Raw genomic sequence first — 12,346 nt, 5'->3', positions numbered from 1 at the left:
TGAGGAAGTCAATGAGGAGGGTGGGTAATAATGAGCAATAAACACAAGGAGCATAATGAATGCAAAAATGTCACAAAAACAGAGGTATGACCAGCAAAAACACGGCTAATGATGACTGCTATTACACACCATGACAAGCCAGTAAAGCAATTAAGAAACAACAAATCAGACAACTGGGGGGACCGGACCGGTGGCTCACTTTTGAGACTTTATTCAGGACACAGCCCAGAGAGGTCCATAGCACTACAGTAGCACTACTAGTTTTGAAAAGGCAAGTTTTTGGAAGTTTTGTTAAACTTATTGAGTGTAGGTGTAAAGGACAAAAGTATTTTCAAAATGGCCCCTAGCAAAGACCTTTACAAGTTGTTTAGAGAAGTTTCTTCAAACTGATCAGGGTATGGCTGTTTGTCACAGTTTGTGAGTATTTCACAGCCATGGAGCGCTGTAACAGAAGGCTTACCGTAGTTACTGTTCTGTGACTTGATGCTGCATTGGACCCGCTGGAGGGGAAAGCATTCTTGACCTTAATCTCAGTTGATGTATATTAATGCAAGATTTTGTTCTTCCCACATTTCTCCTTACAAAATATATTATTTTCACCGCCTATTCAATAAGTCTTTACTGTCTCCAGGGGGGAAATATTCTCTGTTCATGCTTGACAATTGACAGGGAACATTTCCCTCAATTTCCTAACGCAGTGTGTTCTTCCCCCCACCAGGGGGCATTATGTCCAGTTTTCTAATGGGCTGTTACAACCCCGACTCCAAGAAGTGGTGCACAGTCACCAAGTGCTCCGGAGGCTACGATGACGCCACCTTGGCCAGGCTCCAGAACGAGCTGGATGTGATCAAAATCAGCAAGGTCAGAGAAGATTCACTTAACGGCCTGACTGGAATGTTGAGATGAAGAAATACAATTGAAAATGCATCATGTGTGTGTGTGTGTGTGTGTGTGTGCGTTTAATTATTTTAGTGGAGGTTAAAACCCATGTCGTAGGCCTTTAAACGCTTAATACATATCAATCAACTCTGCTGCAAATTCTGACCTGCAAATGTGTATGTGTGTGTGTGTGTGTGTGTGTGTTTTCTCTAGGAGCCAAGCAAAATCCCTAGCTGGTTGAAAATCATCAAGAACTATTATCCGGATTTCATTATCCGCGATCCTGAGGTGAGATTTCACTATTCAGCACATTTGTATTTCCCAGTGGGCCTGTTCATCCACAACACAGTTGTATATCTAGGCTCTGCAGACTTTTCAATGAAGTAATAATTTAAAAGGTATCTGCAAATATGCAGGAATTTCTTTAAATATATTATTTTCAAAAGCATTGTAATAATGACCACCAATGCTATGTTGGAGAGCTGTGAGCTGCTTTCTATCAGCATATTTCACATATTGAAAGCATTACTTGATTGAAAATTCTTTCAAATTCAAAGATTGAAAAGAAGACTTAATTGAAAAGAAACTTTCAGCCTTCAAATATTGAAGAGGACTTCATAATTAAATCCTCATACCGAAGAGTTTCTTCCCTTAAACCCTAATCGTCATGGCTTTTTGCCTTAAAAGCAGAAGTGTGTTGAGATCTTTTTTGCCCTCCAAAAAGTAAAGCCTCATATCTCTACCATCCTCAAAAATCTGATGGGATTTATGTTTCATCGCTGCTGTTGTGTTTTTCTCTCTGCTGTAGCAAGCACCGGTCTGGGAAATCACAGGCGCAGAGTTTTCCAAATCGGAGATGCACACAGCAGACGGCATCTCCATCCGCTTTCCTCGCATGACCCGCATACGTGACGACAAGGACTGGAAGAGCGCCACCAACCTGCACCAGCTTAAAGTAGGAACAACATGCTGATTTACAACATTTGTGCCGATGACGTATAGCAGTGGTCCCCAACCACCGGGCCGTGGACCGGTACCGGGCCGCAAACTCGTCAATTTTTTTTTTTTATAAACATACCGGTAGGCTATAATATTATAGGCTGTGTGTGGTAGTTGAAACATAGTTTCAAGTTGATGTTTATTTATGTTTGTAGTTAACAAAAACATAAATACTGTATAGGCTACATACAGTACAACACAAAAGGCTGTTATTTACCCTTTGTCGCCACCTGGTGAGTAAATATATATGTAACTAAAACCATTAAAATGTACAACCGGTCCGCGACTTTTTTTTCCATGTATCTACCGGTCCTTGGCACAAAAACGGTTGGGAACCCCTGACGTATAGGATTGTGGAAGTTGTTTGAAATGTCATAGTTAATGTGCGAAGATAATAACATAACTTTTTACTCCCTTTTATTTGATGCTGCTCATTCAAGAACAGATATGATCTGTGCAAAACATATTTTAAAATGTGGTTTTAACACGTTCACTGCCGTGGACGAGATATCTCGTCAAGCAGAAACCAACGGTTGACTGCCAATGACGAGATATCTCGTCCAAAAAAAAAAAAAAAAATTTGTTGACGGTGGGACGTCGATCAACCCCTTTTACATCTCCTATTAAAATATGGGAGGTATTGAATGTGTATAATCTATTTTACCGACCCACTAAGTGGCGACAGTGCTCTCCAGACGAGAGAAAGCCAAGCAAAAACAGCCGCGTGAGGAAGCCATTCTCATGAAAATGGATTGGCGAAAACGCTTTCGCTTTCGCGCAGGGAGCTGGCGGTGGGGGATTGCAAATTTGCATAATAGATTATGGGTGCAACACACTTTGAAACACGCAGCATAAATAAGACCAGAATCGCAAAAGCTTCATCAAAGCTCTCAACCGAAACCCCAAGAAACGAGCAAGCCCATCCAGACTCGCCCAAAGAGCGGCCGCCAGCAGACAGGCAGCAGCAGCAGCAGCAACTCGCTTGTGACACGCCCGCTGCAGAGCCAGGGAGGCAGGAGGAGAACACACACGGAGGGAGGAGTTTCCTGCTGTTATGGAGGAAATTACTGTTCAAAACTATTGTTTAGATGTCTGACGTCTTACTGATGCCAAAAATGAATGGTTAAAGTGACTGTTCTATCGAATTTCACAAAAAGGCATTTATCTCAGCTTAAATTTTCAGACGCTGAAACCATGCTGTATTCAAGTGCTAATGCCTACATAACTACTAACTCTACAAACTAACTCTTTTAGACAGAGAAAGCACACATTCTATTAGTTCTTTTGAGATATTTTGTGTTCACAAAATCTTAGCAGAAAATAATCCTCGGCTGTTGAAAGATGAGCCAGAATCCTCAAAAAAAAAACTTGGCAGAAGCTACCTACAGTAAAAAAAAAACGGCTGGCAGTGAATGTGTTAACTGTAATGAAGTCTGTGGCATGCACATGCAGTTATAGAGCGTGTCTCGGTCCTGACTGAATAACATGAATTTGGTCGTTTTATTTGGTCACACATCAAGCTTTTTGACTTAAAAAAATAAAAAACAAGGGCACAGAGATCCCAAGATCCCGTCACTGCTTATTTTATATTTTCCTTCCTGAAATACTGTTGAATCAGTTTCTGCCAAAGTTGTTTAGCATTAACCAAAGCAAACAGCTGTTCCTTTGATTTCCTTTTTATTATTATTTATTATTAGAGGAGCTCATGAAGTGTTTTCCGATTTACTGTTTAATGGTGTCTTCCCGTGCTCTCAGCTGTCTCAACACTAAACATATTCAACTTGAGCTGGATTTCCATTCGGTGAGCTTTGCCATATTGTTTAAGACTTTATATGCCTCCTTTAAAGACTAAATGAACCCAACGGAATGCAAGTAGCGCGAGGGTCGGAGACGTGGGATTCAGCGTGTCGTGGTGCTACGCGAGTAGGATCCGCAGAGTACCAGGCAGCCAGCTGCTTCTGTGTGGAGCGGACAGTCCGATGCATGAGTGCTGCCCGCCCGCCTGGAATCTCCGAGGGGCGACCCCTTACGTTAACGTTATCCTGGAATGCGAGTTTAACGAGCCTATTACATTTCTTTGCATTCTTAGACATTGCATTATTTTGTATTTTAGTTAGTTAGTTTATGGGCTAGAAATTCTACCAGATTACAGACACTAGCATTTTCTCCTTAATTTGGAGGAGAAAATTCTTCTCCAAATGAAGATTGATTGACAGCTGCCATGTCGTGATTGGTTGAATTGGGGTAGAAATTTGATAGTGCAATGTGACGTCAGCAAACTGTAGAATAGATTACTGTTATGAATGAAATTTTGAAAAATGAACTTTTGATGTGGAAAAAGTGTGAAAATGAAAGAAATTCAAGTGAGATTTTTTTTGGCATACATTATTAAATAGGTGCACTGAATACCCAGATATTTGAACTAAAATTAAAAAAGGCATTTTTGGGTTCAGCTCGACTTTAAGGTAGTATGTAATGAGAATTGAGAAATAACAAAGAATATGAGTGGAGGGGGATGCCATGTGATACAGGTGGTGGGTGGAGTGGAGTGGAATCGCACTAGGCCTATATTTAGCCCACTGAAGAGACTGCTCAAGTTAAGCATGATGGAGATACCACCACAAGGCCCAAATTTCCAGTCCAAGTGTACCACATCAGTGGCCTGCAAACACTGACACATTAGTTGGAATATTGGCTAAGGCCATTAAAAAAAATGCCTGCTCTAAATGATTTGAGTCCAACACTGGTATTCAATCTCTTGTAACAGGCAACAGTATATCTCTTGGCCGTAGCCCATGTTTTAATTTCATATTTCTGCTTAGGAGCTGTACCGCATATCAAAGGAGAACTGTGACTTTCAAGTGACAGCCGGACCGTCCAAATCAAACGACGACAAGGGCTCATCGGGAGGGGACAGCGGAGGAAACTCCCCGTCCTCCTCCTCCCATGGAAGTGCTACACCCAAGAAGACCGCTACACCCAAGAAGACCAGTGAGTACACAAACTCCCAACAGTCAAGGCAAAAACTAGGATTGAAAAGTTGTGTTTTTTAAAGTTACGTTTATAATATTGTTGTGGAAATCACCTTGTCAGGAAACAATAAAAAAAAGTTTAAAACATTGAAAGGGCAATTTCAGGAAAGGGGATTTAGGCATGAGCACACAAATACCTCTCAAATGGCGATTAAGACTTTTTATTACTTGTTAAGGGCCTTAATTTTCCCTAAATTGATTTATCAACTTTTAATACTTCTCAAGACCCCGCAGACACCCTGTTTACTTGTTTGTTGCATTTCAATGTATGTAATCCTTAACATGTGTCACACAGGTAACAATAGTACGCCCAAACTAAAGGCGGTGAAATCCGAAGCTCGCTCTCCTGTCCCAGAAGGACCCAGCGCAAAGAAGGTAAGACAGCACAGTTCACAGTAGAAACAAGCTAAATCCTGTCAGCCAGAAGCTTGGACTTGAACTACATTACATTACATTACGTCATTTGGCAGACACTTTTATCCAAAGCGACTTACAATAACACATTTTTGTCAGCAATAGAGCAATCAACTATGGAGCACAGTCTATGACAACTACAACTTCTGAAGGAACAGTGGTACAAGTTTAGGTTAGTGGTACAAGGTTAGGTTAGTATATATATATATATATATATATATATGTATATATATTTTTTTTTTTAAGAAAGAGAGAGAACGAAGTTAGATCAAGAAGGGCCCAGATGGAGCCTGAAAAGGTGTGTCTTTAGTCTTTTTCGAAAGATCGGCAGTGATTCAGCCGTCCTGACCGAAGGTGGAAGCTCGTTCCGCCATTGAGGTGCCAGGGACGAGAAGAGTCGAGATCGGGATGAGCGACTTTTGAGCCCCCGTAGCGAAGGAGGGGCAAGGCGACCTGCACTGGTGGAGGAGTGAAGGGAGCGCTGAGAGGTTTGGAACCTGACCATAGATTGCAGGTACAGGGGAGCTGACTGGTGTGCAGCCCTGTAGGCCAGTACCAGTGACTTGAATTTGATGCGGGCCGAGATGGGAAGCCAGTGGAGCTCCTGGAAGAGGGGAGTGACGTGAGAGAATTTGGGTTGGTTGAATACCAGACGGGCTGCAGCGTTCTGAATGAGCTGAAGCGGTCGGATGTCGGTGGCAGGTAGGCCGGCCAGGAGCACGTTGCAGTAGTCCAGGCGGGAGATGACAAGAGACTGGACCAGGAGTTGAGTCGCTTCTCTTGTGAGAAAGGGACGGATTTTGCGGATGTTGTAGAGAGAGAACCTACAGGAGCGTGCTGTAGCAGCTATGTTGGCTGAGCAAGACAGCTGGTTGTCAAGGATCACCCCAAGGTTCTTAGCTGTTTGGGAGGGAAGTACAGTGGTGTTGTCAATGGAGATGGAGAGATCTGCGAAAGGGCAGTCTTTCCCTGGGAGGAAGAGTAGCTCTGTCTTACCAAGGTTGAGCTTGAGGTGGTGGGCAGACATCCAGTCGCCAATGTCTTTGAGGCATGCAGAGATGCAAGCCTCGATTTGAGTGTCGGAAGGAAAGGAAAAGCTGGGTGTCATCAGCATAGCAGTGATAAGAAAAGCCATGAGAAGAGATCACATAGGCAAGAGATCTGATATAGAGAAGGAAAAGTAAGGGGCCCAGGACTGAGCCCTGGGGGACACCGGTGGTAAGAGGACAGGATCTGGAGAGGGACCCTCTCCATGAGACCTGGTATGAGCGGTTCGAGAGGTAGGAAGCAAACCAGGAGAGTGCAGAACCTGAAATGCCGAGGTCAGACAGAGTGGAAAGAAGGATTTGGTGGTTGACTGTATCGAAGGCAGCAGACAGGTCAAGGAGGACAAGAACAGAGGAGAGGGATGAGGCCTTAGCAGTGTGAAGGGCCTCTGTGACAGCAAGAAGAGCTGTCTCAGTGGAGTGAGAAGCCTTGAAACCGGACTGCAGAGGGTCCAGGAGGTCATTTTGGGAGAGATAGAGAGAAAGTTGTTCGGACGCTGCTCGTTCGAGGGTTTTGGAAAGGAATGAGAGAAGAGAGACAGGTCTGTAGTTCTGAATAGCAGTAGGGTCAAGGGAGGGTTTCTTAAGCAGAGGCTTGACTCTTGCAGTCTTTAGAGCAGGTGGAACAAGACCAGAGGACAGAGAGGAGTTAATGAAGGTAGTGAGGAAGGGAGATATGTTAGGTGAGATGGTTTGGAGGAGAGAGGAAGGGATAGGATCGAGGGGGCAGTAAGTGGCTCGGTTCGAGCTGATGAGTTTAAGCACTTCATCGGGAGAGGGGGGAGAGAAGGACTACAGAGGCTAACCTCTAAGCAGCATTAATGTACACATTGTAACCAAGCTCTGCTCCTCTCCAGGTGAAGAAATGTGAAAGTGTTCACAGCAACGGACAAACCAAACCGAAGGCAGCGTCTCGTGTGTTGGAGCCAAGCAATAACAAGGTTAGTAAATTGTTACAACCGCACATTAAACTGAGAGTCAACAACCTTAATTTCAGACATGCTTTCAGTGTAGTATAAAGGTGCACTGATAGCATCTGTATTATCACGATCAGTGCTGATCCAGCTCCTGCATACTTGGAACGGAAAATGAAGCTATCCCGATACGATACTTGGATGACATGCACTTTGGCGCAATATAAATTAAATTGTCTCTTGATGTGAAAATTCTGCTAGTTGTGAAGTTCAAAGGCAAATTAGCTTTTGTTTTGTTTAGAAGAGGAACCCTAGCTATGCAGGCTAAATATATTGTTAGGCATAACCTATTGCACTGTTCTTTATTCCTGTTCACCTATTCTGAATAAGTAGTTATCTGCCAACCTATTCTGAATAAGTTGTTCTTGATAGTCCAACAAGCTATTGGACCAGTGCAAACAAAGATAAGCTGTATCCTCTTGCCTATTTTCTATTACCATTTATGTTTTTATTATGCTTCCGCTGGCGATAGCCAGGCCGGAGGCATTATGGATTCTGTCTGTCCATCCCATGTTCGTTAACGTGATATCTGAGGAACGCCTCGACAGAATTTCTTCCAATTTGGCTCAAACGTCGACTTGCACGCAGGGATGAACTGATTAGATTTTGGTAATCAAAGGTCAAGGTAACTGTGACCTCTCGAACGCCATTTTCATGCTTGTTAACGCGATAGCTCAGGAACACCTTAAATGGAATTTCTTCGAATTTGCCTCAACGTCCACTTGGACTCAAGGATGAACTGATTAGATTTTGGTGGTCAAAGTTCAAGGTTACTGGCTGTATAAGGTTTAAAAAGTGACGAATATGCATTATGTCTTTGGTGTTGTTCCTCCAGACATTGCTGGACATCTTCAGCGGGGTGAAGCTCTTCCTGCCCAGCTCAGTGCAGGACGTGGACAGACTGAGGCGGTACTTTGTGGCCTATGATGGAGACCTGGTCCAAGACTACGACGCCACCTCGGCCACGCACACGTTGGCCGAGCCGGAGGAGGAGAGCCAGGCCAGACGAGTCACGCCCAGCTGGATCTGGGAGTGTATCCGCAAGAGGCGGGTTGTACCCCCCTGCTAACGGGACACTCCACCTACCTGGTGACACAACAAACCACAACCTTTTTATATCCTGCATTTACCTGTCCATGAACCAATGCATGATTTCCCTGGTTTAGACACAAGGACCAGGGGTCTCATTTATAAAACAGTCTGTAGAATTTCAACTTGAAATGTTGCACATGTGCACAAGCCTTATAATCCATCCGCCCCTTAACTCCCGCAAAGCTGGACCAGACAGAAAAGATACATTCCCCCCGTGGCCTCAGTCCGGGCGTCACGAAACAGAAACCGTTTGTTTGCCAAACCCATTATAAATCTTAGCAATAAAAAACATGGTCTGATTAATAAAAAAAACACATAGGCAAGTGCTATTGTCAGTTCAATGATGTTCATCATGTCTTCATTTTTACATAGACGTTTTTGTTTTCTTGTGTTCAGACATAGGTTTATAGATGTTATTTATTTACCTTGACAGTTTCGACGAGTCAAACTCTCGTCTTCTTCAGAAGCAGTCGCACTGACAGCTGGGTAAGACGTGTCAACCAGTTGCTTTTCAGCAACTGGCGGTGTGCCCAGCTGAGCTGCCAGGTCTGCCAGGCCGGCCACGCCCACTATGACGTGGGCGTGGCCAAGCAACTGGTTGACACGTCTTACCCAGCTGTCAGTGCGACTGCTTCTGAAGAAGACGAGAGTTTGACTCGTCGAAACTGTCAAGGTAAATAAATAACATCTATAAACCTATGTCTGAACACAAGAAAACAAAAACGTCTAAGTGCTATTGTCGTTTTCTGACTCAGGGCTCAGACACTGCGACTACGACCGGGGTGAGCAACTGGCTGTAGAGCAGTGGTTCTCAACCTGGGGGTCGGGACCCCGCAGGGGGTTGCAAGATTATTTTGGGAGGTCACGGGATGATTGTCAAAAAAGAAGAAAAAAATCAATTCTTCTCCATTGATGATTAAATCTCCCATACCAATGATTTAAAGTATTATAAAGCTATATAAACTATAAAAATGATTTCAGTGTGAGTGAATGCGTGCGCACTGTCGCCGGATTGGGTTGTGGCGGGAGGGGGGTCGCAAACCCTAGCCAAACGTTTTTTAGGGGTCGCGGCTCAAAAAGGATGAGAACCACTGGTGTGTAGAGGATGCTGCTCCTGGCACTGGCGTCTCCAATGCATCACGGGCGCCATAATGCATCATTATTTATTACCTTAAAGGCACCCAGTCCAATGACTTAACACCTTGAATCTGTCAGCTTTAATCGTGACAAACTGGGTGTCTGCTAAAAGAATGTAATGCACGTACTTGAGACTAATTCACACTATGTCAGCCAATAGGCTAACGACATGTAGATGCTTTTTGGACAAATGATTGGCTTTGGAACTAAAGCAACAAATCCACTATTTAGTTGAAGACTAGATGTTCTTCGACAAGGAATACTATTATTAGAGGGGTTTCTAAGTTGATGTGGAGTTGGCCTGGAAATTGTAAGTGTAAAGGCCATATTCTGCTTTATTTTACTAGTACGCCATCTAAACCGTCGTTTCCCAGTCCCACTGTCTCCAAAATGTTTGTACGCATACATGTAGGTCAGGGTTGCTGCACATTCTCCTATAAAGTTGGAATAACAAACATATTTACATACACATCAGTATATTCATTCAGGGCATTTCATTGACCATCTATGGTTAATTGCGGGAGTTAAGGGGCGGAGTATGAGGCTCCTGCACATGTGCGACATTTTCAAGTTGAAATTCTACCCACAGTTTTATAAATGAGACCCCAGATCATACTTTTAAACAAGGTGCTGATGAGATATAGTTCCCACAATGTGGGATCAGGATAGACTGTGTCCACATGGTCAATACACTATGTTTTCAGCTACTGTTGTTTTTATTTATTGTTTTCAAGGCCTACACTTGCAAACCTGCAGGGGGCAGATACACTAGCTGATTAGTTTGGGTTTTTTAGTTAATGCCAATAGAATACCGCAGGGATGACGTATTTTTGTAGTCCCAACGCGGAAGTCCCGGACTTCCCGGTTCTTCACTGTTTCTGCCTATGGGATTTTTGAATGGGTTTTTGGCGTGATGCTTAAAATGAGGTCTGTGGTTAACGCAAGCTTATTCAAACGCGAACCTGTGTTCAGCAGGATAATCTTCACAAATGAGGACCACTTTCATGAGTTTTGAAGCGTAAATGCGAGCCCTAGAAGTAAAAAGCTCATGCTAAGCTATTCTAGAACTACACACACTGTCGCATAGGCTTCCACGTCACGTCACCACAGCCAAATTCAACCTTTTATCAAAATAAGCGTTACTGTGAGCTGACAGAGCAGTGTGTGGGATGGAGGGGGGAACATGCACCCAATTAGTTAGCAATCACAGACACACACAAATAAAATAAAGACGTTTATTAAACATAACTATAAACCAACTGGCAACTATTAACATTAATGATAAACTAAGTACTGGCATGAAACCCACCACTACACAGTAGGGCTGTCACTTTTTCCCAAAATAAAATTCGAACGAACTTTAATTGCCCGAAATTCGTTCGAATATATTCGAAGTTTTTTGGTTAATAAAAAAAAAAAAAAAAAAAATCAGTCCAGCAGCCTGTTGCACCAGCTGAACGTAAGTTCTGTCTTAAGTTAGGGTGTAAAGTCCACACTAACTGCTACGTTCAAACTAGTTAGTTTGACACTAAAGTTGTGTCTTTGTTTGGTTGCACCACGGAGACGTAAGGTACATCTTAACTAGTAGACCCTAAAGTCCATACTAACCAAAATAGTGTCGCAGACAATGACGTGTACAGTATCTGTGACCAATCAGTGAAAAGCACGGTGGAAACGGTGTTTATTTATGGTTGTTTAAGTAAGTGGAGTGAAAACAGGACATGTTGCCCACCGCAAATTAGTACTTTCATATTTCATCAACACTAATCAAATGAGAACGTTATTGAGTAACGTTCGTTTAGGTTCATATTACTGTTAACGTTTATCTGTGAGCTCTTCATCAGTATTGTAGGCTATACCACCATCCTGCCTCACTAAATTGTTGCGGTTATTTTAATTTGTATGCAGTGCTGCAGCTTGTGGGAAACAAAAGCGTGAGTCATAAATATCAAAGGGTGTAATTTATCACGGAGAGCGCGTTGCGGACGCAAAACAACGATGCGCCACGGTGCCAAGTTGCAATCCGTGCCAACTGCTATTTTACGGAGGACTTTACACCTAGTAAGACGTAGGTGTAAATTTTAAGTTCTAACTTATGCCTACGTTGTAACTATTTCACTTACGCACAGCTGGTGCAACCCACTGCAGGCCACCGGGCATCAGCCCGACGTGTTAGCTTGGACGCTCACAGTCACAACACTGCCTCACAAACTTGGCTGCATCCAACTCGAGACAACTTTTCAGACCCTGGAGACAATCTTTCTCAGAAGAGACTAACGCGACAAATCTGGAGACTTTTTCTGACATGGGATTAACATTACCAGCAAGCAGCAGTTGGTTAATTTTGGTTCATAAAAAAAAAAAAATAATAATAATAATAATAATAATAATAATAAAAAAAAAAAATCGAACAGTCAATTTACATATCGAACACGAACCCCTCCCCCACATTCGAAGTTGCATTCGAATTTCGAATGAAAAGTGACAGCCCTACTACACAGGTCTCTACAGGTGAAGAGGGGATTCTCTCCACCAAACCATTGCAAACAAACTAACGTTAGATAATTTGTTATTCTAGAATGTACACGTTGTATTCATTCATTCAGCGCTCTGACAACGCTCCTGGTGTTACACTATAACACGTCCGTGTGGAAGCCTGGGAACATATCACAACACGGGATACAATGCTATTGTTACAACGGTAACTACAATTGGAAAATACTACAATTGGAAAATACTAATAAATCTAGTTTGAAAGAGGAGTGGGCAATAG

The 12,346-nt window shown here is 43.0% G+C and overlaps 1 protein-coding gene across 1 annotated transcript in view; it reads left to right on the top strand.

Moving 5' to 3' along the window:
• The window catches only part of lig3 (ligase III, DNA, ATP-dependent), a 66,320-nt gene extending 57,426 nt beyond the window's left edge, over positions 1-8,894 (top strand). The window contains exons 15-21 of the mRNA XM_083636343.1: positions 719-861; positions 1,093-1,167; positions 1,688-1,834; positions 4,701-4,869; positions 5,206-5,285; positions 7,228-7,311; positions 8,180-8,894. Of these exons, the coding sequence (XP_083492469.1) occupies positions 719-861; positions 1,093-1,167; positions 1,688-1,834; positions 4,701-4,869; positions 5,206-5,285; positions 7,228-7,311; positions 8,180-8,413 (932 nt within the window). The 3' untranslated portion in view covers positions 8,414-8,894. The remainder of the gene's footprint in view (positions 1-718; positions 862-1,092; positions 1,168-1,687; positions 1,835-4,700; positions 4,870-5,205; positions 5,286-7,227; positions 7,312-8,179) is intronic.
• The last annotated feature ends 3,452 nt before the right edge of the window (positions 8,895-12,346 follow it).

The sequence above is a fragment of the Poromitra crassiceps genome, assembly GCF_964638095.1.
Source record: "Poromitra crassiceps genome assembly, chromosome: 1".
Classification (NCBI taxonomy): domain Eukaryota; kingdom Metazoa; phylum Chordata; class Actinopteri; order Beryciformes; family Melamphaidae; genus Poromitra; species Poromitra crassiceps.
Note: the sequence above shows the minus strand (reverse complement) of the source record. Positions and strands in the feature narration are given on the sequence as shown.